Source organism: Trachypithecus francoisi, unplaced genomic scaffold (assembly GCF_009764315.1).
Source record: "Trachypithecus francoisi isolate TF-2019V2 unplaced genomic scaffold, Tfra_2.0 Lachesis_group8, whole genome shotgun sequence".
In the NCBI taxonomy this organism is placed as follows: Eukaryota; Metazoa; Chordata; class Mammalia; order Primates; family Cercopithecidae; genus Trachypithecus; species Trachypithecus francoisi.
In genome coordinates, this window is record NW_022681473.1 from 52,258,494 (window position 1) to 52,285,043 (window position 26,550).

General features: G+C 41.0%; 1 protein-coding gene and 1 non-coding gene across 11 annotated transcripts in view; one reads left to right on the top strand and one right to left on the bottom strand.

The window, feature by feature from the left end:
* TEAD1 (TEA domain transcription factor 1) overlaps positions 1–26,550 on the bottom strand; it is a 278,975-nt gene that overhangs the window by 14,175 nt on the left and 238,250 nt on the right. For all 10 annotated transcript variants that reach the window (XM_033204081.1, XM_033204092.1, XM_033204088.1 and 7 more), the window contains one exon: positions 4,566–4,706. In XM_033204081.1, coding sequence (XP_033059972.1) covers positions 4,566–4,706 — 141 coding nt within the window. The remainder of the gene's footprint in view (positions 1–4,565; positions 4,707–26,550) is intronic.
* On the top strand, positions 24,553–24,724 carry LOC117081874. Its single transcript, XR_004436348.1, has one exon.

Sequence of the window (26,550 nt, forward strand, 5' to 3'; positions counted from 1 at the left end):
AATTACAAACTAAAGAGCAATGAAAAGGGAGATATTTTACATCAAAACATATCAGCCACGATGAAGCTGCACTTGAAGGAAACTTAATGAAGCAGTCTCGTATGTCTTCATCATTAAAGATAAAAATTTACAGAATAAAATACACATCCTTAAAAAATAAAAAATAAAAAACCCAAACCACAAAGAAATCAAAGGAAGCTAGGAAAAGGAAATTAATATAAGATAAAAGCTCAAATCAATGAAATAGAAATGTAAAATGTAGACAGAATTAAAAACTGGTCCTTTAGACAGACAAAATAAACTCTTCACATAAGTAAAAAGGAGAAAAAAGAAAAGTGGCAAAACCACAATTATAGTAAAAATTACAAGATACATAAAAGATTATTTCACATAACCCTAAAGCAGACACACACACACACACGGGGAAGCAAAGAAAACCCAGCAGATAGAGATGCTTTCCCAGAAAAATATAACTTGCTAACACTGAATCAAAAAGAACGGGAAATTGTCAATAAATAGATCAGTCATCAGCTAAACTCATATGAAAACTAATGAGTTTAGCTATTTACCATTGAAAAAAGGGGAAGCCACAATGGATATAAAATTTCAATTAGGAGAAATAAGCTCAAGAGATCTACTGTACAACATGGTGACTATAGTTAATACCAAAAATTTATTCTCAAAATTTTATTCTCAAAAATTGCTAAGAGAAGATTTAAGTGCTCACCACAAAAACTGGTAAGCTATGTGAGGTAATATATATGTTAATTCGCTCGATTCAACCATTCTACTGTGTATACATATTTCAAAACATCATGTTATACACCATAAATGTATAAAATTTTTATTTATCAATTAAAAATAAATAATTAAAAGTAGATGCTAAAAAACATATGAAGACCAAACAGTTTCAGGCCTAAGTTTTATGTAATCTTAAAAGAATAGTTATTTCCAGTGTTATTCTTTTTATGAAACTAGTGTACATTCAAGACTGAAATTTGGCAAAGAGGTTATTGAAAAAAGTATGTAACTGGGTATTGGCAGCTCACACCTTTAATCCTAGCACTTTGGTAGGCTAAGGTAGGCAGATCGCTTGAGCCCAGGAGTTTGAGACCAGCGAAACCACATTTCTACAAAACAATACAAAAAATTAGCCAGGCATGGTGGCATACGCCTGTAGTTACAGCTACTCAGGAGGCTGAGATGGGAGGATTGCTCGAGACCAGTGAGGCTGAGGCTGCAGTGAGCCAAGATCATGCCACTGCACTCCAGTGTGGGTGACAGAGTGAGACCCCATCTCAAAAGAAAAAGAAAAAATGAAAAAAGTATAGACGAATATTACGTATGAAATGTAATGTGAAAATTCTGTGTAAAATACTAGCAAATAGAATCCAACCATACATCCAAAGTAGGACTGTTTCAGGAATGCTGTGGTGTTTCACACACATTGAGGAAATGTATTAACTTGTTATGTCAACAACTTGGAAGAAATATCATATAGCAACAGTTGCTGAAAAGCATCTGATAATGTATTGCAGCTGTAACTAATAAAAAATCCTAAGTAAAACAGGAATAGAAAGAAAACATTTAAATTAGTAATAAATACCATTAATAAAAGCCTACAGTAAATATAATCCTAAAAGGCAAAACACCAAAACTTCTTCAACTAACATCAGTTAACTATACAAAGGTACCCCAGGAATCTGGGGGGAAAACTAAAGTTAAGTATGAAAATTTACTAAGATGGCCATATTGAAGACAGAGATGCAAAACCAAGAGCTTTTCTCTATTCTATTAATTCAAATCTAGAAATAGCAAATTACAACATATTATAGAATATTTAGAAATATATTTAACAAGAAAGAGACAAATCTGTATGATGAAAATGATAAAATCTTATTGAAATATATAAAATGAAATGAGAATGCAAATAGGTTCTTGATTGGAAAGATTTAGTATCAAATTCTCCCAAAAGAACGTCTAAATCTGATGCAATTACAATTAGATTGCTCAAACAAGGTTTTCTTCTTTATATGTTTAAGTGATTGAATTAATTGGAAGAATAAATGTTGGTTACTAGCTTAGAAAATATATGAAAAAGAAGAACAGTGAGACTGACTTGCCTCATCAAATATCAGAATATACTATAAAGCCACTGTAATCAAATCAACATGGTACTGGGATACGTAGAGACAAACAGTGGGTGGAATAGAACAGTGGGACTCCAGGAACAGCTCTCAGAATATATGGTAATTTAAAGGGGGCAGATCTGTTTAACTGGAAAAGAATGAATCATTTCGTAAGTGGTTTTGATACAAATGCCTATTTGGAAGAAAATATAAGTGGACTACTACTTCACACCAAATGCAGACATACACTCTAAATAGGTAAAAGGCCTAAGTGTAAAACCCCACCTACCACAGACACCACCTTCTCCATAAAAATTCCTGTGATTTTATCCGTCAAAAGCAATCTTTCCCCTGCTCCCTGAATTTGCAAAGAGCTTTGGATGTATCACCTAAGGACACCAGTAATTTGACATTTGGGAAACTGAGTAAGCTGTCTGGTTCATCTTTTCTCAAATGCACCTGTCCAGGAAGGGAATTCCAACTACAGAGAACATCCCTGACAACTTAGCTATTGACTAACATTGCCTAACACACATCTTCCACACTCCCAATCACCCACAGGTAATTTTGCTTCCTCCCTCTTAGAGGAGAGGAGGTCATCTGGTTCCAGGTGTCCCAGCCACGTTTCATGATACAGCCACCTTCTCACCTCCTGGGCTTTCCAGGCATTATGTTGAGCCAATACCCCTCCTCCCGACTCATTTTTGTCCTCTGCTCTTCTGTTTATGTCTCCCTCTACTTATCCTAGGGCTGGTGGCTGCTCCCCAAATTTAATCCTCATTCCTGTGCCCTTTCTGTTCCCTCTCTGCAGCTAGGTCTCCATTCCTAATCCTTAATGCTCAGGATTCCCAATTCCTATTTCCAGTCTTTACCTGTCATCCAAGTTCTAGCCTTGCATCTATAATCATTACCTATACCCTCTTGAACATCTTATTTCCTTATCTCTACTAGTGGCAGTACCATCCTTCCAAGCATAAAATGTGAGTTTTGTGACTTTTGACTCTTACTCCTCATTAATATCCAGTTCGTTTCTAAGTTCCATTCAAAATATCTTACTGGATTCCCACTGCCACCACTGTGGGAAAGCTCATGACCCCTAAGCTTAAATTGTCCATCTAAGTCAACTCCCCTGGATCCTCTTCTGCCAGCATAACCTTTCCTCCACCACATTCTCATAAGGCCTGTCCGGTGCTCAGGGGATTTGTGCTATTGCTATGAGGGCCTGCAGCATCCCAAAACCTCAGTGCTTAGCCCAGGGTCTTAAGAAATAAACTCTTCTCCCTCTCTCCCTCCTCAGCACAAAGTCTTTGTACAGCTAAGGTGGGCTCTTGAACCTGAAAGGTCCAGGGCCACTGGCTCACCTGAGCATGGATCAATTAATTGGGTGATGGGTAGAAGACACTAAAAAACACAACCTTTAAGGAATGCCAACAACAAACATTATTCAACAGAGCAACTCACCCTGATCAAACAAATATACATCTTTTCAAAGAGAGGAAGGTATGAAACATAAAAGCCGTAAAAAGATATTGGATCCTAATATATAATAAACTCTATCTAACACAATTAAAAGCAAAGGCAGTGGAAATGGCAAGAGCAACAATATCCAACTCAAGGTGTCATGGTTTCAGAGGGCAGGTGCCAATCAGCTGAGTACCATCCTGATATCTATCTACAATGCCTGGGAGTGCCCTTGGACCTAGGGGTTGGGTATAGAGAGGGCATCATTCTGAGTGGCAGGGCCTATCTCCACCCAGCTTTCATGCCAGGCTACCCCACAAGGCCTCACGCAGAGATGCACAGCACTGGCTGAGCAGGGCACAGCTGACTTCAGACACAGTCAGAGGACTGGCATGGGACCTCCTATTTGCTTCCCTTCAGGTGCTTCCAAATCACTTTACCTTTTTAGAAGTAACAAGAAAAAGAAGTGGGAGAAAGGAGGAGAGTGATATGGTTTGGCTGTGTCCCCAACCAAATCTCACCTCAAATTGTCATCCCCACGTCAGAGGAGGGGCCTGGTGGCAGGTGATTGGATCATGGGGGCGGTTTCTCCCATGCTGTTCCTGTGATACTGTGGGAGTTCTCACCAGATCTGATGGGTTAAAAGTGTGTGGTGGTTCCCACCCACCTTTCTCCTGCCACCATGAGAAGATATGCCTTGCTTTCCCTTCACCTTCTGCCACCATGATTCTAAGTTTCCTGAGACCCCTAAATCATGCTTCCTGGTAAGCCTGTGGAACTGTGAGTCAATGAAACCTCTTTTCTTTATAAATTACCCATTTGTAAGTAGTTCTTCATAGTAGTGTGAGAATGGACTAATACAGAAAGTAAGAAGGAGACATCCAAAAAAGTACAACTCTCTGCCCCAAGGAAGGCTTAAAGGAAGGCAACAGTCTGCCTTGAATGAAGTTTCCCAGTATACAGAGGCCAACTTACCTCTACTTTTTCTACTACTTGCTTCCCAAAGGAGCAAACTTTGGTGGAACAGGTGACTGTCATATTTTCAGAACTCTCGTACTGACTGGTTACACCATAAAAAGCCCCAGCATCATCTTGAATATTGCAGTTTAAATCAGCCTGTTGGAAAGGAAATGGAGGTGTGGGTTATTCTCTCATCCCAGGAGTCGCGGCACCGAGCAGTAACCTTCAGGGTAAGACATCCGCTTGGCTGAATGAAGTCGGCTGGCTTGGGAAGGTAATGCTCATCTAGAAACAAGTTCAATACCCATCTGTCATTTTTTAAAGAGGTTGCTGATTTGGGCAGTCCTCTCTTGAAATGACAAGCTACATGTATCAATTTTGTTTTACTTTCTTGCATTCAGTATCAGAATAACACTGTGTCCTTGCAATAAAAGATCCACAAGGTCTTTGAAATATGCACAGAAAGCAGGATATTAATTGGATTCATATTCACTCATCTTTAAAGATATTAAAAAAACCAGGAGACTGCAGCTGACTAGCCATTTGTCATATATGTACAAACAGAAACTTTCTTAAAAATTAGAATATCTGGAGGGGAAATGGTTCCTATTAAAGATTGACTTACAAAGATGTTAAATAATGAGCATAAGTTGCCATTCATTTAACACATTTTTATTAAGTACCTACCTGAGAGGTTCATGCTAGACAATGTACAGGTTTTGCCTACAACTGGTTACATAAAATAACTATCATTCAGATAGAAAATAAGTACCATGTCAAAGGTACTTAGAGTTCCAGCAATGGAAGGTATGACTTTCCACAGGGGGTCTCAGTTCAGGAATGATTTAGACTAGCACATGCAGGGAAGGCTGGGGGTATAGTACAGGCCAAGGCCTGGAGTGCTGCATTCTAGCTTCTGTGCATGGATTAAGGACCTCAGACTGGGAGTTTGGAAGTGCAGCTTGGGCACAGGTTATAGGGGCTAAAAAGGCAGTATAGATTGTATTCTGTAGGAAATAGATACCCCTTGAAAGCTTGGGTGCCAAGGAAGTGATATGATTAGCCCTGTGCTTCAGAAAGAAATGTCTTCAGCAGGATGCAGTGGCCACTGGAGAGGAGAAACTGGCTGCTGCAGCATTTGATCACTGCAGTGGTCTGAATGTGCCCCCACTAAATTCATGCATTGGAAACTTAATCCCCAGTGCAAGAGTGTTGGGAGGTGAGGCCTTTTGGGATGGGTTTAGGTGTTGAGCCTCTGCTCTTCCATATGGGTTAATGCTGCTATAAGTAGGGCTTTCAGAAGTAAGCTGGCTCTCTTTGGCCCTTCATCTGCCTTCCACCAGATGCTGCAGACTTGCTCTTGGACTTCCCAGCCTCTAGAAATGTGAGAAATGAATTTCTGTTCTTTATAAATTACCCCAGGCTGTGGCATTCTGTTGTAGCAGCACAAAACAGACCAAAGATAGCCACAGAGTAATAGCTGCCTTCCCTCAAATATCTACCAACCCCCTGCTCCATGTCAGGCACAATGCTCAGAGCTGGGGATAGAACAAGCAAAATCTGAGTCAGGGCCTGCTCTTGTGAGCTTACAATTAAGTGAGGAACACACCACACAGAGCTAAGCACCAGGGAGAGAGGTACGGGGGGACATGAGCACAAATGGTGAGGAGTGGGCTCCCAGGGTCAGAGGCGCCTCTAATGATGATGTAACTCAGATCCCAAGAAAGAAGATGAGGCTTAGGCAAGAGAAACGTTCCATAGGAGAGAAGAGGGTGTTCAAAGGGCACACAGCCAGAAAGAAGGACTAAAGAGAAAGCAAGAGACAGAGGATGGCAGGAGAGCTGGAGAGGTGGGAGGGCTTGGGTCTAATATCCTGAGACCAAAGGACACAGTGAGCAGACAGTCCTGGAACAGTGGCAGGGTACAACCAGCTCTGCTTTCCAAAAAGGCACCTCTGACCACAGCTCGAAGAAGACTCCAGAAGAGAGCAGAGAGGATGTATACATATACTAGGAGGCCATTATAGCAGTCCAAGCGAGAGATGATAAATGTGGGCTGCTGTGGTGGCTGTTGAAGCAGAGGTGCGTGGATCTGACACTCAAATGAGATTTTATATTTTGTGAGGTTTGGCACTTTTTTTTTTTTGAGACAGGGTCTGGCTCTGTCACCTAGGCTGGAATGCAGTGGTGCGAGGCTCACTGCAACCTCTGCCTCCCAGGTTCAATGGATTCTCCTGCCTCAGCCTCCCGAGTAGCTGAGATTACAGGCATGTGCCACCACGCCCAACTAATTTCTGTATTTCTAGTAGTGACAGGGTTTTGCCTTGGTGCCCAGGCTGGTCTCGAACTCCTGGCCTCAAGTGATCTGCCCACCTCAGCCACTCTTAAGTGCTGAGATTACAGGTGTGAGGCACCGTATCGCACCAGATTTGGCAGATTCTGACTGGCTAATTTTTATACCTTGACAGGCACTAACCACTAAGACCTGAGTCATCAGATACTTAAAAATAAGTATCTACATTTAAATTTCCTTTTTGAATTGGTTACTAGGAAAATGTCCATCTCCTTAGGCAAAACTTCCTACTTTCTGTCTACAAATAAAGAGAACCATGTACTTACTCCACATTCCCCTTTTCACCTTATGTGCCAAGAAATTCAAAGCTAAATTCAGAGTTCAACTACAGTAATTAACTTGCCTCAGGTGCTTCTAATAGCTACTAATAGTCAAGATACAGCTCCTTTTACTGGTTTCCAACCTGCTTTAACTTGTACTTATCTGGTTTTATGTTACCCATAAATGTAGTGAGCTTTCTCACATTCTGTTTTTTGTATTTTATGGGATATAAATCATAAATAAATAAAAATACCCAGGTGTGCATTTTTCTCACATTCAAAGGTTTAACATTTGGCTCCACAAAAGAGCAGCTCAGCAAGAAATCATGCATGTCTTTCCCTAACTGAGATCAGCATCTGAACTCCCAAGGCTGAAGGGGCCCCTGGGTCTAACTGAACTCCAGCCTCCAGGGAAGAAGGGCTACCATACACCTCAGGCACACAGGGGCTCTGAACAGTGGAATTCCCATCGAGCTTTCAACATGGCGGTGTTACCTTTAAGAACTGCCACTGCCTTGCTTTGCTGCCACCTCAGAATACTTTGCTGTGAAAAGCAGCTCAGGTGCTTTATGGTGACAGGATTAACGCTGTTACTATTATGATGGAGCTTGTGCCAAAACGTTCTAGATTTTTTTTTTTTTTTTTTTTTGAGATGGAGTTCTGCTCTTGTTGCACAGGCTGGAGTGCAGTGGCGCGATCTCGGCTCACTGCAACCACTGCCTCCTGGGTTCAAGCGACTTTCCTGCCTCAGCCTCCTGAGTAGCTAGGATTACAGGCAGGCACCACCATGCCCAGCTAATTTTTTTTGTATTTTTAGTAGAGACAGGGTTTCTCCATGTTGCTCAGGCTGGCCTCGAACTACCACCCTCAGGTGATCCGCCCACTTTGGCCTCCCAAAGTGCTGGGATTACAGGCGTAAGCCACGGGCCTGGCCCAGCATTTTTTTAAAAAGTAAAAACATGCATGTGGTAAAGAGGGGGGAAAAATAAAACTGTAAAATGGGCATGAAGCCAAAAATTTGCCAACCTCCCTAAGGGTAACCAACGTTATCCCTTTCTCAGGTATCCTTTCAGAGACATTCAGCACTTAGACATTCAAGCATTCCAATTCCTCCTTTATCACACAAACAGTAGCACATTATATTAACTTTTCTAAAACCTGGCATTAAACATATATATACCTAGGCATCTTAGAACTCATATAGTACTAATATGGAATTTCAGTACTATAAAGTACAGCCATTTAAAGAATGAACAGCCACACTTTCTAGTGGCTGCGCATACTGTTCTATGGCACAGATACACCATAATTTAATACATGCTCTACTGATGAATATCTACGATGCTTCCCAATGATGCTGCAGTAAGTTTATGTTGAGCAGAAAAGGTGTATTCAAAATTATTATTTTTCTTTCTTTCAACTTTAAATTCCCAGCTTTGAAAAAGAGTCTCCATGTGCTATAAATACACTATGAGCTAATGTTGTACTAGTTGATTTTGATTAATCAAGTTGTTCTAAAAGACTACTAAATAATCAAATGTAGTCTAGCAAGCTGGGTGTGGTAGAACACCTATAGTCCCAGTTACTCGGGAGGCTGAGGCAGGAGGCTTGCTTTAAGCCCAGGAGTTTGAGACCAACCTGGGCAACATAGCAAGACCCTATCTCTAAGCAGGGGGGAAGCAGTCTAGTGGTTTTGGTGTACAGAGTGGACTATGGAAGGGAACACAGTGAAATAAGCAATTGTGTGTGGGTGACGGGGGGGTCACTGGGAGAGTAAATACATTTTTAAAAACTGTCAACCTTAACTTAAAACATACAAAATAATCTATCAATATATATAATTTTAAAATGTTAACTAAGTTTAGAATGGTATTATTCACCATGATGTTAGTAAAACTGCTGAATACGTTCACAACTGTTATGGTTCTGTCTGTGTGAGGTTCCACGCTTAAGTAATGCTGGTGAAGGCAGCTGTCCCACAGCAGCGGCACACCTAGCAGATCTGACACATTTTTAAGACTGCCTACCTTTATTTGACAAATGATTTTCAATAATAACCAGCACTCTACTTCAGCTATTTAAAATTTTAAACATAAAAATTCCAAAAGCAGAAACAGAGACTGAGGGAATGGAAAAAAAGTTCTGTTTCCTCATCTTCATAATCATTCTACTATGGTTGCTCATTGACCAATCTGTTTAACTACTGGAACAAGTAGCACCATGGGGACTGTGGACTCAGACTGCACCTGAAATGAGTACAAGGCTGGGTCCGCATGTGTTACTAAAAGAGAATTAATATAACAGATAATGTGCATGGTAATTTGAAGCATACAGATGTTTTATATATAAAATAAAAATTCACCATTATATATGTTGTATAAGTACATATATAAAAAATAAAAATTCAGCTGGGTACCGTAGTTCACACCTATAATCCCAGCACTTTCAGAGGTTGAGGCAGCAGGATCGCTTGAGCCCAGGAGTTCAAGACCAACCTGGGCAACATAGGGAGATGCCATCTCTACAAATAATTTTTTTTAATTAGTCGGGCATGGTAATATGTGCTGGTAGTCCCAGCTACCTGGGAGGCTACAAAAGGAAGCTTCCTAGAGCCCAGGAGTTTGAGGCTGCAGTGAGCCACATGATTTGTACCACTGCACTCCAGCCCGGGCAACAGAACTAGATGCTGTCTCAAAAAAAAAAAATTAATTAAAAAAATTGAACACTAACTTCACCATTTAGGACTCAGGCCAACAAAGGAGGTTTTGTCAGTTAATATGGTGATAATAAAAAGAAAACTGATTTTTTAGATGGTTTTGTCACTGTCGTAAATTCCTTACAGCCAAGCAACGTCCTTATTGTTTGCAGCTGGGGCAGACCATGCCTACCACCTCACCATTGGTTTACCATTATCTCTTAGAACTCCCCAAACGACTTTAATATAGCTTTCATTTGGAATGGATGATCTGTAGTTACAATGACAGAATTATTCAAAACAAAGTTATTAAAGAATACTCAACCTACCCTCAGAAACCATCCCAACAAATTACGTGTTTTAAAGTTGTCAAAGTTATCATTTTTACATAAAATTAAAACATAACATACATTCAGAGAAGTACACAAATTGGAAGTTTACAGCTCAATTAATTTTCATCAAGTGAACCAGCACCCAGATGAAGAAATGGAAGTCCCGCTCTCCCCCAAATATCCTTCCTTCCAGGCACAATAATCCATACACCTTGCCAGTGTAACCATGATCCTGAAACATTACACATTAGCTTTGTCTGCTTTCTGAACTTTAAGCAAGTGGAACTAAACAGGGTTTACGCTTGTGTTTAGTTTGTTTACTCAGCATTTGATTTGTGAGATTCAACCACATTGTTGTATATAGTTCATTCATCCTCATTACTGCAGAATATTCCATTGAATGAAAAATGCCACAATCTATCCACTCTATTACTTAGGGACATCTGCAAGGCTTCCAAATGGACCTATTATGAAGAGTGCTACTATGAACGTTCTTGAATATGCTTTTGATGAACATACGGATGTGCTTCTGTCGGGTGTTCCTAGGAGTATAATTGCTCGGTCATAGAGTCTATGTGCATTTTATCCTTCATTTAGATATGAGGTAAGGAGAAACAGTCTGAGAAAATTCTCTATTTAATTATTAGTGCAAATTTAAGAGATTAGATTTTAAAAGGCTTCCCAGCTAACAGTAAATAACCAATCTGCCATTACAACTGCTTTGTAATTACCCTTGAACATAGAAAATAATTATGTAGCTATCCAACCATATCACAAATGCTCTTTAGGAATTTTCTAGGAGGAAGTAATGATGTAAAATATAATTATCTGTCAGCTGATAGTGTTATGGCTATTCCAGAAAGAAATGCAGTCACTGAACTCCCATGAAGCAAAGAATAATATCAAAGAATGTTAGCATTAAATCAACAACAAAGGAGTCTGGGATTTGCAGAGTTCATTATCTACCCTACTGACACGTCCCCCCCCAACTGAAAATAAGAGGCCACTTATTTCATGTAGTTCTGAAAGCAAGAAAATGAGTTGTGTGTGTGTGTGTGTGTTTTGAGACAGAGTCTCATTCTGTCGCCCAGGCTGGAGTACAGTGGCCAGATCTCAGCTCACTGCAAGCTCCGCCTCCCGGGTTCACGCCATTCTCCTGTCTCAGCCTCCGGAGTAGCTGGGACTACAGGCGCCCACCATCTCGCCCAGCTAGTTTTTTGTATTTTTTAGTAGAGACGGGGTTTCACCGGGTTAGCCAGGATGGTCTCGATCTCCTGACCTCGTGATCTGCCCATCTCGGCCTCCCAAAGTGCTGGGATTACAGGCTTGAGCCACCGCGCCCGGCCAGAAAATGAGTTTAAAAAAATGTACCACTATCAGAGATGCAAACTAGTTCTGCCTAAGCAGCTTTTACCTAATCACAGGATATTTTCTAAAAGTAAATAAAACCAAAAATCCAAGAAGCAGTTGAAAACTAGTAAAACTTATCTTTCCAATACATTCCAAAGTCAAACCATATCCCATCTTCTGGGCACAAGCTAGCCAAAAAAGGCTGGTCACGGGCCAGGTTCTGCAATGTTAAAAAACAACACTTAAAAATACGGCTGGGGAAGTCCAGGCAAATGCGCGCTTCTAAGAAATCTTCTTCCTGTTTGCTCTAGAAACAGAGACCCTAAACTCTAAGATGAAACTTAGTTCAGAGGTCAACTCTCTCCTACTTCCAAAAGCAGAAATCCTTTCCACTGCATCCTGATCTGCACTGCCTTAAAGCTAAATACTGTCAGACACAGGAAAACCACTTCAATAACGCTGCTGGGCCAGGCACGGTGGCCACTTATGCCCAGGAGTTTGAGACCAGCCTGGGCAACATAGCAAGACTCCATCTCTATTTATAAATAATAATTTTTTTTCTATTTATAAATAATAATAATAATGTTGCTGGACAGTCTTAACTGTTAGATAATTCTTTTTTCTGTTATATTAATTTTCTCTGCCACAAATGATCACAAATTTAGTGGCTTAAAACAAGACAAGCTAATTATTTTATATTCTTGTAGGTCAGAAATTTAATTCAGCTCAGCCAGCTAAGATCAAGGAACTAGAAGGGATGCAACTCCTTACTAGACAGAGGCTCTGAAAAGGGTTCTGTTTCCTTGCCTCTTCCAGCTTCTGAGACCACCCACATTCCTTGTCCCGGAGCCCCTTGCTCCATTTTCAAAGCCGGAAACACCAGCCGAATCCTTCTCACATGCCAACTGTCATCTCTCTGGATGTCTTCTTTTGTCTCCCTCTTCTGCTTTTAAGGGACCTTGGGACCATACTAGGCACACTTAGATAATCCAAGATATTCTATCTGCTGATTAACAACTTTTAATTCCCCTTTGCCATGTAATGTACCATTATCCACAGATTCCATGGCTACAGATGAGGCATCTCTGGGGATCCATGATGCTGCCTATTACATCTGTTAAGTTGAAATGAGCTCCTCTGTAACTTCCATCCAGAACTTCAGGTACCACAGACCTAAGAAACACTTCTGTAACAATTCTGCAGTTCTCTTTCCTTTCCTCCTTAACTTCACCATCCCTCTCTTCCTCCTCACCCACATAGTTCTTCAGGTTCTGTTTGCTTCCCAAGATTCAAGTTTTACATTTACTTTTTTAAATTCTGTCCAAAGTTCAGTCCTCCATCTCATCCAGTCTGACACTGGTCCAGGCATCTGTGAATGCTGCCTCTCATTTGTTATCTCATCTCAGACACTGGACTGACAGCACAGGCAGCAGAAGTGAGGGATTTGGAATCACTTTTTGGGTCTCGTTTTTCTCATCTTTATCCACAGGGAAGATGACCTGTTTCCAAAGGCCACGGTGGTAATATGAGGAGATAATGCATATGAAATTCATCTGCAATCTACAATGTACTATAAAAATTAGTCATTAACAATACCTATACTCACTCCTGTTCACTTGTCAATTTGAAATATTGACCACGATAGAGATGAAGACAGAGCCTCAAGTCACATCTACTAATACCTTTCCTCAACGAGACAAGAGTTTGTGATCAATAAACACAATAAAGACTGTCACCATGGAGCCAGTCTTGGCCCCAACCCACATTTGTCGGGTGTGTGGCACAGATGCAACACTGGCTTTTTCCAAACAGAAAAATTAGGACTTTTTCTGGTTTGTGTTTATGATGGGTCTTATGTATTGAGTACAACAGCTCAAACAGGTACAAAATTATCTTTCTCACAAAGGCATGATTAGACATGTTATAGAATTCTTTCTGGGAATAAAAAAAAGCCACCATTAACACATGTGTGTTGAGTGAATTAAAGACTTTAAGGTCTATTTGTGGGCAAGTCCTGAAAAACAACAGAAAGTCAAAGCAGAAGCAGGTTTCAATGATGGGCAGAGGAAGCGGACAGCAACAGAAAACAAAAATATATCCCATCAAAAGCTTCCAAATTCTTTCCCAAATCATCCTTCTCTTACACCCATTACTTCCACAACTGAAACAGTTTAAGTTCCCAGATAAGAGTCTGGATTGGTTTCTCCTCTATCACCTCTTACTCAGTAAGCCCATTTATTCATAGATCTGTTCTTTTTTTTTTTGCAGTGGCACAATGTCGGCTCACTGCAACCTTGACCTTCTGGGTTCAAGCAATTCTACTGCCTCAGCCTCCCAAGTAGCTGGGATTACAGATGCATGCCACCACACTAATTTTTGTATCTTTTAGTAGAGAATGGGTTTCACTATGTTGGCCAGGCTGGTCCCGAACTCCTGAAAGTGATCCACCTGCCTTGGCCTCCCAAAGTGCCGGGATTATAGGTGTGGGCCACCATGCCCAGTCATCCTGGAGCTGTTTGGTTTAATTTCATGTTTTTGCCTTTTGGGAGTAAATATGAAAAATGCAACACTCTCCAAAGATTGACCCTTCCCATTTCAAGGGTAAGGAAGAATGAGGCCTTGCCCAAGTATGTGGGATCTGAAGTCCTTGGAGGCGGGTGCTAGGCCAGGGGACAGAGTGGATCATCCCTGCAAAACCTCTGTCCTCTGGAGACCTGGCTGTGGGGGCAGAAGGATTAGGAAGTGAAGGCTACTTCTGCCCAGTGAAGAATGAGAGTGAGCAGCTCACACGGCAGCAGCATTTGGCAGATGACAACAACTTTGTCACAAGCTTCACTGGGGAAAAGCCTGTTGGAACAAAGGCAAAGAGATAACCTCTAAGGCACGAGGCAGGGGGACAGCAGGGGCACAGGGTCAGGAGAAGGCTATGGGCCTTCCTTTCCTATCCAGAGGGCTTGGAAGAGCTGCGGAGAATGACATGATTGCAAAAATGAAAACATCAAGAGGACTGTCCCCAACCAGAGACAGTCTAATAGGCACCGATGGCTGCAACAAGACGCTGGCATTTTAAAACACTACTCTGAACCTCTCTTCATCCTCTCTGAGCAATGATCAAAGAACCCAGATTTCAAATTGTGAAGCAATTTTTTCCAATGGTAGCATCTGGCTCCTTGGCAGGCGGTGCTGGGAGCTGGGCCCTGTGGCGGGCAGCCGTCCAGGCCTGCCACATGGTGAGGCTCGACCAGGCAGGGCACAGTGCGGCACTGCAGCTGCTCCCACAGGCACCAAAGGACAATCGCTCTGCACTGGGCCTGGAGCTGTGGGGCAAAAGTGCCCCTAGAGGCAGCATTGCCATGCGGGGGTCTGGAGAAAGCTGGCTGCTCTCAAAGGCTCCTCACCCTCTCATTTGCATGCATCTGCATCCTGGCTAAGACCCTTGAAGTCCGTCCCATTGACATTCAGAGGCTTGGGGTGGGTAGGGAAGCTGGGCCAACTGTGAGACAGCTCCCCAGCAAGGAAGCCTGCATTTAGGGGGAGTGAAGGAGCTGCCCTCAGAAAAGAGTCTTTGAGTGTGTTCACTTCAGCCCTTATGCCCTGCCCAACCCAATGATGAGACAGCAGCTGTAGCCTGCCTGCCACAGCTGTTTTAAATAAGAATAATAGTAATAAACTCAGCCACGGCTCTTCAAGTTACTTCCCGCTAATTATGGCATATATTTACATCTACAAAATAGAAGATTTTTAAAATCACCACCAAGGCCCCCTTTATTGTGCAGATTGGCACCCCTATTTGAATTTCATAAACATTTAGTACTTCAAAGAATCTTAAAAGCTTGCTCTAATTATGATATGCAGTGGTTGAAAGGCTGCCTGTCTGCACTGCAAATTCCTACAAATACCAGCATTCGGTTTTTCAAAAATTCAATTAATATCACCCACACAACTTCAGGTGACCGCCAGTGGCAACTTCACATAGTGGCTAGGATGAAAGAGTCGGGTCTCAGCTCCAACTACAAAGCAGCTACACAGGCCAGTTCTTTCCAATAGAGGCAAGTAATGAGTTCTGGGTGCCCAGCTGAGGTGGCCCCAAACCCTTCTCATTCATCAGGTGTGTGAACACTGGCCCAGACACCACCTTTCCCAGGAAACAGGACCTTTTTATGGTTTCAAGGTTTTGTGCATGAAAAGTTTTTCATAGAAAAACAATAACAACTCCAAACCAATGATCCGTAAGTGAACTAACAAGTGTAGAATTGCCAGATAAAATAGGGAACCCAGTTCACTTGCATCTCAAATGAACAGCTAATACTTTTTCAGTACATATGAACATATATACCAAATACTCTATAGGACATGCACACCAAAAAAGTATTCATTGTTTACTTGAAATGCAAAGTTAACTGGGCAACGTGCTAAATCTGACAACTCTACTATCAAGAAACCTTTACTACAAAGAATAAAAACTGAGACTTACCCTCAAATTTTCATTGCTGTAAAAGGCATCATATGTCCAAGATACTTTAGGTAGGGAAAATGAAGTTGCAGGAAACACTTGGAGCATAATTCTTTTTTAGTAAAAACAAGTGATGTATATGTGTATGTATAATGTTTGTAGATACATATGTAAAAGTCTAAAAGGATGCGTTCCAAATTTTGGGATCTGGCTGACCACAGGCATGCATGTATGCAAGGAGGATCTCATATTTTATTCTATATTCTTTTCAACTGCTCAAACTATTCATAACAAACCTACAATACTTTTTTAATTTAAAAAGTAAATTAAAATGAGGTGGACTTGGGGGTAGGAGGTACCGTGGATCTTCACCTGCACATGGAGAGGTGATCTCTCACACCACCAAGGGCCTAGGTTCAGTTTTATGCAACTGACTGAGATCCCTGAAGTGTCCAGTTAATCCAACTATGCCTTGCAAAACTGGGTCCGAAAATATTCAGCCACCCTGACTATGCCACATCAATTCTTTCCTTCTCAGGTTTTTCCTGAGGTGAAGTGGTAACAGTGACAGCATGAATCAAGCTAATCATGGCAGCAGCTCAGGTGGGATCGTGGCTTAGCATCTCAGTCTGTAGTCACAGAAGGGAGTGAAATTAAATGGCCCCAGAAGGAAGGGACAGACCCCTGACCTGGGCTTTCTTAGCAACCACAGAGCTGAAGGACCCAGGACAGAAAGTCTCGTAGAAATAGCTATTGGAATGAATTCCTCCATGAGGTTACGACAACTCCCAATGCAAGAGATTCTGCCCAGAAGCCCTGAAGATTTAAGAGTTGAAGGTTGAAAAAAAAGAAGGATCTGTGGTTTATCAGAAGAGGATGGGAGGAAAAGTAATGTAAGCTTTTGTGCTCATTTTCCAAGCTATCCTATCCTGTGAAATCTATGATTTCATTCCTACCATGTTTTAGGCTTTCAGAGGATTCAGGTATGGTCTTTTGAAGTGAATCCCCCATGACCAGTGTTTCCACCCACATCTCTCCCTATTCTCCAAGTTCAGTAAGCCCCAGTGGCCATGGGGACCCCTCACCACCTCCCAGTAAGACTCCTTGTCTGTACATGAGTATTCACTGCCCTGAAAACTCTTTCTCACTCCCCTTGCATTGACCAAATTCTATCAAGATTCTGTTTAAATGCCATGTCTTTGTGAGCCCTTCCAGAATGTTCTCAGGCAAAACAGGTTCCACCTCTGTGCTTCCACAGCAACTTCTGCCCACTTCCACTACAGCTCCTACCCCTCGGCGCTGTCATTTACCTGCCCACGTCTGCCATCCCTCACCAGACCCTGAGCCATGAAATCAGAACTTCTCAATCACATCTGCTTCCCAGTTTTCCAGAAGCAAAGTTGAGATTAGCAAATGTTTGTTGAATGAGTTTCTGGCAATGAAGTGGCCCAGAAAAGCTTTTGAGTGAATCTCCTGAGGTCTCCTCCTCCTCCTACGAATTGCTTGCGGATGATTCTTCACAAACTCTCAGGTGGTAATGTGAGCTGGCAACGTGGCAGAGTGCCCAGTGCACAGCAATTTCTTTAGGACCATTTACGGATTGAAATAAAACAACTTTCCAGGTAACTTAAAAAAAAAAAACCTTGAAAATCTATTATACACATTGCAGCACTGAACAAAGGCCACAGACAGGGTACACTCCCTTGGAAAGGCCTACAAAGAAGTTTGGCATCCAGGGCTCGGGAACCAGGAAGGAACAACCCTAAGCGGCAGTCAACACAGAAAATGCTCACAAGCTCCAGATATTTTTCTTATGAAAACAAACCAAAATGGGCAGATACACAAATTTATTGATTTCCCTATTCCTGTACTTACAATAGCAGGGCCTGCCTATCAAGAGATTAAAAAAAAAAAAAAAAAAGCTCATATAACTACAGTCTACTTAAAATTTAACAGGTATTAGCCCCCAAGTACCTCTGAATATCATGATACTTCTCACTAATCTTTCTTCTACTTAAATCATTTCGTAACTTAATATTGTTCAGTTAACTTTAAAACTTAACACATTTTGAGATGAGACAGAAGTAGAGAGAAATGGAAAACTTATTGAGCTGAAAGGCCCCTCCTTCCTGATAGCAGTTCAAAACATGTGGAAAGCAAACGATTTTGTATTGTTAACTTCCTCTTCCATGAATAGCAACAGGACGTTTGGTTCCAAATGACAGACTCAGGTCTACAATTCCAACCTAAACCATGCAGAATACAATTAGAAACAGGCTGAGACTCCTATGGGGGCAGGGTCTGTTTTGCCGGGTTACTGTTTCTTCTTTTTAAATAAAACCTGGTTTTATGCAGAGTGACTGTCATTTTGTTGAACAAACATGATTTCATTTCTACCAAGACAAAAGAATCTTCTGAAGGCTGTCCTCTTTCCAGGTAACTTGCTTCCCCTTTTTTTGTTTTATAAAATATTCTCACATCTGCTATCGTTAGTAAAAGTAGGCTTGCTTTTTCTTCCTTTAAAAATAATAGGTTAAGAAAGTAAATTGGCCAGGCACGGTGGCTCATGCCTATAATCCCAGCATTCTGGGAGGCCAAGGCGGGTGGATCACCTGAGGTCAGGAGTTCGAGACCAGCCTGGCCAACACGGCAAAACCCCATCTCTACCAAAAATACAAAAATGAGCTGGGTGCAGTGGCAGGCGCCTGTAATCCCAGTTACTCGGGAGGCTGAGGCAGGACAATCGCTTGAACCCAAAAGGCAGAGGTTGCAGTGAGCTGAGATTGCACCACTGCACTCCAGCCTGGGGGACAGAGCGAAACTCCATCTCAAAAAAAAAAAAAAAAAGGAAAGTAAATTAAGTAACCATGCAGACAGTATTGTCTACACTGAATGATCATAATTCCAAGAATTTTAAAATACAAAACATTTTTAAATAAGTATAGGGTAACGTCATATATCCTGGTTTCTAGATATGACTAATGTGATAATGATTAGAGAGAAAGAATTATATTAAATGTGTATTTAAAAATTTGTTATAACTTGGCAACATGATACAAATTCATAAGATTTCACTTCCATATTGCTTTCTTCTTTATTATTCCAAACAAAGTTTAAGACTAAGCCTTTATCGTACTAATTATTATTATGAATAGTTTTGGGTTGTAATGTTTATGAATAGAATGTTAAAAGCATATAGCTTTCTTTAGACCAGTGTTTCCAATTTTGACACCCTTGAGCATTAGGACAGGGAACAGAGTTCTGAGGCCCCTCCAAAGGTATTAGTCTCAACTGCATGTCTTATTTGGCAAAAACCATAATTTTATTTCCTTAAGTAAACTTCATGTAGCTGGAAATTAACTGCTTTTGACAGTCAGCTATGAGCTACACTTGGGTTTTTGGCCTTCAGGATGCATGACTGAATCATACGTCCTCTAGTTCTGGGAATTCAATCTATGATCAATTCCCAAGGCTGTTGACATTTTCTTACATTAATTGCACTATCTGCCACGTCACTGGCAATCCACATCACTGCCTGAATCTCAATGCTGCAATGAAGCACAGCTTCATCCACTTGGGGGTGGACAGCCTTCTTTCCTAGAGCCTACACAGCACCTGATCATGTTTTGTAAGGAAAAAAGAAGTATGATTATCTGCCAGTGACAAGTGTTTGCCTCACGTATAACAAAGCTGGTTCCAAAACTCCTCTTGAACCATAATAACAATTTCAATGCTACATCAATGTGTAATTTTCTGAGATGGTTTAATTAGGGATTTAAATTTAAGCTAAAATTGAACTGCTATGGTACTATAAAGTGCAAATAACTCAACTAAGGTGTCCATGGAATGGCAAGATGTCTTCTATGCTGGCCAGGGTCAGGTGATAATAACCAATCACAACCTATTCCTCTGCCTAGGGGTGGAGAAGATGCTTTTTTTGTTTATTTGTTTAATTCTACTTCAATTTCTAGGATACACGTGCAGAATGTGCTGGTTTGTTACAAAGGAATACGTGTGCCATGGTGGTTTGTGGCACCTACTGACCTGTCCGCTAAGTTCCCTCCGCTCGCCCACAACCCCGCAACAGGCCCTGGTGCGTGTTGTTCCCCTCCTTGTGTCCCCGTGTTCTCACTGTTCAACTCCCACTTATGAGTGAGAACATGTCACCGGTGTTTGGTTTTCTGTTTCTGTATTAGTTTGCTGAGGATGATGGCTTCCAGCTTCATCCATGTCCCTGCAAAGACATGATCTCATTCCTCTTTATGGCTGCATAGTATTCAGTAATAGACTGGATATAAAGAAAATGTGGCAAAGTGCTTTGGACATCAACTGACAGAAGCATCCCAACTTTAGAACTGTTGAAATGGGAACAAGTCCATGTCTTAGAATTGAAGAAATATGGTGTTTCAACCTTAATAGTAATAATTGTTTCTACAGAGGATGAGGAAGAATCAAAGACTTTTGAATAAGAAGAAAAAATAAAAGCAGATGTAGAGGAACTCAAATAACAAGTGACAATAGAAGATTGTTTTTTGTTTTGTTTTAAATTCCACCAGTCAAGGCTGATGAAGATGCCTGGTCTACTCATGCATGGCCTGAGAGAGTAACTGCTGCAACTATTTTAGAAAGCAACATGGTTATTTACACACATAACCATGTGTGTAAATCACACCACTGCACTTCAGCCTGGGCAACAGCACAACACTGTCTCAAAAAAAAAAAAAGATAATTTGAAGTATAATGACATATGGCTAACATGATATTTCATAAAGAATAATAAAAGTGGAGTGTCAGATTTCACGTATTCCTTGATCAAAACTACATAAACATGAATCACATTAGGTTATATTCATGATGCATTTAGGACTGAATTAAAAATTATATATTCCCAACTGTCTAGAATGTTATACCTTCATAATAATAATATAAAAACAATGCTGCTTTCTCCTTCTAATGGTAGTTGCAGGATCTCACTGACTTGTCTAGTAAGACTTAGACTTGAACTTGAATTTCCTGGTAATGGTAGTTGATTCACCTTACGTTTTGTATTCTTTTACATGATGGTCAGTCAGGTGCGGCCACAAGACAAAGGAGAAGTTCAGGAAAAAAAATTTACTACACTCAAAGGTCTCTAAGACAGGAAACATGGCAGGCTATGAAGGGCCACATGGAAAGATACTGGGGTGGTTAGGAGGCAGAAAACAAGGGGCTAGCTTAGACCAGAGCCTTTCCTGGGCTTTCCATGGGCATAGCAGGGGAAACAGAGTGACCAATTAAGGACTAGTTTGAATAACTCCAGCTGGCTCTAAGCTGCAGAGGTGGTCCCTAGCTGTCTGGTACCATTCCTGGGAATGATTAGGGCAGAGGAACACTGCATCTTGGGGTTGGACCAGATAGAGGAGGTCCGGTTCTGGACTGGTTCGTGTGCATATGAAAAGCAGGCTCCTGGACTATCCTGTAGGACAGAATCATTTTCCTACTCTAAGAATTGGCTAGACCCAGAAGGGCCGGTCTTTTCCCAGCAAGAAAGGCTTTTTTAAAAAAATCAGAACATAGTAATATACAGAATACGTATATGAAAATACACCTTAGCTCCCATGTAAACATACACCAGAGCATCCCATAATGACAGGACTTCAGAGAGAAACTACCAAGGCTGCTATCCTTCAGCAATTACCATTGGCTTCCATTTAAGTGAAGCGGTGTTGGGATGGTTTCTAGTGACAGAACTGTGCTCCCTGAAGAGGCCATGTGCAGGTTTACAGAAAGAGCATGGATTCTGGATTCTAGCAGATCTAGCATTTACTAGAAATATGATGTCACAGAAGTCACTTTGCCTTTGTATGATTTGGTTTCTTCATGTGTAAAGTGGGACTCATCACATGTTCTCATAAGGATTAAATAATATCAAGTATGTGCTTAGCCCTGGCACAGTGCTTGGCTTAAAGAAGGTACCAGTTAAGCGTCAGGTTCAGGTACTGCTGAAAAAGAGAGGAACCTCTTCCCTTCCCTTCTATTCCTGCAAAATCACCTTTTCTCTCTTTGTAATTAAATATGTTGTAGAATTAAAACACATAGGAGTAAATAAAAAGAAGGCAAAAGAAATAGAAAGAAATGAATAAGAAGCTGTCATGAAAAAGAAAAGGCAAAATGCAGAGTCTGTAACACTCAGTAAAAAGAATCCCATTACTCTCTTGACTGAAAAATAGTTAAAACACTGACTGTTCCCTACTGCTGCCACAACTAAATTCTGATTCCTTCTCTTTCCAAATTTTTCTACCCACCTATCTTTCCATTACCAGTGAAGACTCAGCTGCAACACACCTCAATGCACCTGAAACATACGTTACACACATCCTGTCTCAATGCCTTTGCTTACCAGCCCATCTAAGACGTCCCCTGTAATCTGTATCCCAATACTCGCAGACATAATGGCTGAAGGAGAGGAACCCCAAAGATCTTACTGGTGAGAATATAAAATGGTACAACCACATAAAAAAAAAAGTTTAGCAGTATCTTAAAATGTTAAACATAGAGTCACCATAGGACCCAGCAATTCCACTCCTAGGTAGCTCCCCAAGAAAGATGAAACAGTATGTCCACACAGAATTGTCTACAAAGACTCCACAGCAATTATTCATAATAGCCTGAAGTGGAAATGATCCACATGCCTATCAACCAGTGAATGAACAAAGCAAAATGTGGTATATACATCTGATGGGACACTAATTCTACAATAAAAAGGATGCACCTCAAACACAAGTAAAATAAGCCAGCTGCGAAAGATAATACACTGAATGATTTCATTCATATGAAATGTCTAGAAAAGACAAACCGATCTAGACAGAAAGTGGATCCATAGTTGCCTGGGCCTGGGGGTGGAAATAAGAACTGACTACAAATGGGCACAGGAGATCCTTGTGGGGTGACAGACAAATTCCAACACTGGATTTTATTATGATTACACAACTCTGTAAATTTTTCTAAAAATCATTAAATTGTACTTTCTTTTTTTTTTGAGAAGAAGTCTCACTCTGTCGCCCAGGCTGGAGTGCAACGGCGCGATCTCGGCTCACTGTAAGCTCCGCCTCCCAGGTTCACACCATTCTCTTGCCTCAGCCTCCCAAGTAGCTGGGACTACAGGCGCACGCCACCACACCCAGCGAATTTTTTGTATTTTTAGTAGAGATAGGGTTTAACCATGTTAGCCAGGATGGTCTTGATCTCCTGACCTCATGATCTGCCTGCCTCGGCCTCCCAAAGTACTGGGATTATAGGCATGAGCCACTGTGCCCAGCCTAAATTGTACATTTAACATGAGTGATTTTTATAGTATGTAAATTATACCTCAATAAGGCTCTTAAAAAAGATCTTAACAGATAAACAGCCATTCACAGGGGCTTTTAAGGGGTCCCACACCATGAAGGCATGGACAATATAAAGCTTATATGGTAGAGGGGTGCTCATGCTGGCATCCTTGACTCTGTTATTCATTTAGGCTTTGGGGCCTGGGATGCCAGTAGAGTCTTCCACCCTAAAATCAGTGGAGTGACTGCTACTTGGCTCATCGCCATCCCATTTGCCTCAAAGTGTCAACTCGCAGAGCTGAAGTGCCTGCATCTGGGGCTTAAGTGCAGGTACTTTAGGTAACACATAGTATTTTTCCATAGCAAACCCCTTACATGGTCTAGCCTGACCAAGCCCAGGTTGGACATAGCAGACATTCTGAAAACCGAATTCAGGAACAATCAAATGAACAAGTAAGAGTCAGGCTGATACTGACAGCCTAGAGACTTTAGGCCATTTGAAAAAGAAGAAAAGGACTGGGTATGGAGCCTCTGTTGTAACAAAAATAAGCACATCTGCTAAGCATACTGCTAAAAGATATTTTGAAGGGGGTGTGAAACGTACTTCAGACACACCCACTGGAAGCACCTACTGATATCCAATGATAGATATTCTAAATGTAATTCATTCTTACTGAGTCATTAGAGGAAGCCAATGACATTTCAAATTGCAAACCAAATTTAAATTGCCTTCCCTCCTTCATTTTAATATAGTTATGACTGAATTTCTTTATAAAGGTTAAGTATTCCTAACAACTGTACTGAAGGAGTGATGTTTTCTATCACATTCATGGAAGTTCTCCATTTTAATTCTGCAAATCTTAATAAACAAGTATCTGATCTCAGAGTAACTGTTTCTAAATTTGCACATCTCCCATTAGCTACCATACTCTAAATATCTGCAATCTAGACTTCATTATTTGAGGATTTATGACTGAAGGGCTCCACCGTGGAAAATATTTATTAAAATCATCCACTGGGTAAAATAAGGGCAATTTTGGAGGCAAAACCAAAAAAGACTTTCTAAGCACTCTTTATACTACTTTATATTCAAACAATATGCTAATTATCAGAAATCTTACTTAAAAACAGTTTAATTTGAAATTACTGAAAATGGTTTCTTTTCATAACATTCTATAATTTCTAGTTAGCTTTCATTCACATGGATAAACAACCTCTTTTTATACCCTTTAAAATAGTGGCTCTCAAACTTTTTGATCACAGGACCCCCTTAAACTCATAAATAAATAATTGATGTACCAGACAGCCTGACCCTGACCCAAAGTAAATTCCCAGGAGTCGTCTTTCCTGGGTTTTGAATTTGCCGTAACAGGCGTAAACATTCTAGTAGCAGTTTGGTGATCATGTATGATACTGCAAACAGGACCAAAAAAATTATTGAGGACCTCAAAGACCTTTGCTTACTGTAGGTTATATTTTCTTTATTGGAAATTAAAACTGAGAAAATTTTTAAATATTACTTCATTTTAAGAAATAATAAGCTAACAGGCCGGCACAGTTGCTCACGCCTGTAATCCCAGCACTTTGGGAGGCCGAGACAGGTGGATCACCTGAGGTCAGGAGTTCGAGACCAGCCTCGCCAACATGTTGAAATCCCGTCTCTATGAAAAATACAAAAATTAGCTGGGCATGTAATCCCAGCTACTTGGGAGGCTGAGGCAAGAGAATCGCTTGAACCCGGGAGGAGGCTGCAGTGAGCTGAGATCGCGCCATTGCACTCCAGCCTGGGGGATAAGAGTGAGACTTCATCTCAAACAAAAAAAAAAGAAATAATAAGCTAATTACATGTTGATACACATTAAAAAAAAAATTAACATGTGTGTATTTTTAAAAAATTAATGAGACAGGTAGTTCTGCTTTACATTATGTGACAGACTCCTCAGATAATAGTGGTCATTTTCCTTTGATACTACGTCAAAAGTCAACAAGCAGTAGTAGTTTCTTAATGGTAGGCTGGAATGTGGAATCTGAAACCATCTCAATGAATTTTTCCAACTCTGTTACATTTAAATCCATTGCTCTAACACTGTATCAAATTACATTTGTCAATATCATGGTGGATCTTATCAGAAAAGTCTTTTAAGTATTGAGAAGTTCACTAAGGTAGACACAAATTTCCCAATATTCTAATTTTCATTTGAAAGCCCAAATTTTATGCCGGGCGTGGTGGCTCAAGCCTGTAATCCCAGCACTTTGGGAGGCTGAGACGGGTGGATCATGAGGTCAGGAGATGAAGACCATCCTGGCTAACACGGTGAAACCCCATCTCTACTAAAAAATACAAAAAACTAGCCAAGCAAGGTGGCGGGCCCCTGTAGTCCCATCTACTCGGGAGGCTGAGGCAGGAGAATGGCGTAAACCCGGAAGGCGGAGCTTGCAGTGAGCTGAGATCCGGCCACTGCACTCCAGCCTGGGGAACAGAGCAAGACTCCGTCTCAAAAAAAAAAAAAAAATTAAAAAAGAAAGCCCAAATTTTGTCTTTAGCAACAAATAATGTCATTTGTTTTCCTTGATGTGATAGACTCATGTGTTCAATATGTACTCTAGGTTGTAATAAAATTCATGAAGGACTTTTTTTTCAACTGCATGAATTTTAGCAGCAGAGCCACTGCTCTGATTCATACTAAAGCAGTTCTATCCCACTGCTTTTGTACCATCAGTGTGAATATAAGCAGAATGCAAAAGGCAAATCATGTCTTGGTATTACAACAAAAATAGTTTTGACCTTGTCAACCCATTAAAATGATATCGAGGAACTCCCTAGGGGTTCACAGGCCGCATTTTGAAAGCTACTCTGTTACCATATAACTGATCTCCAACCACCAGCCAAATTACTAGAAGGAGGTCACCAATTCAGAAAAGGAAAATGTGACTGTGATCACTTTTTCAGGTTGTCCATGTGTATTACTGACCCAACATCCATTATTATAAGTAGAAGGCTACATCTACTATCCAAATTCATTTTTTTGGAACAGGGTCTTGCTCTGTTACTTAGGCGGGAATGCAGCACAATCATAGCTCAGTGCAGCCTCGACCTCCTGAGTAGCTCAGACTACAGGTGTGCACCACCACACCTGGCTAATTTTGTATTTTTCATAGACAGGGTTTCGCTATTTGGCCCAGGCTGGTCTCAAACTCCTGAGCTCATGTAATACCCCTGCCTCAGCCTCCCAAAGTGCTGGGATTACAGG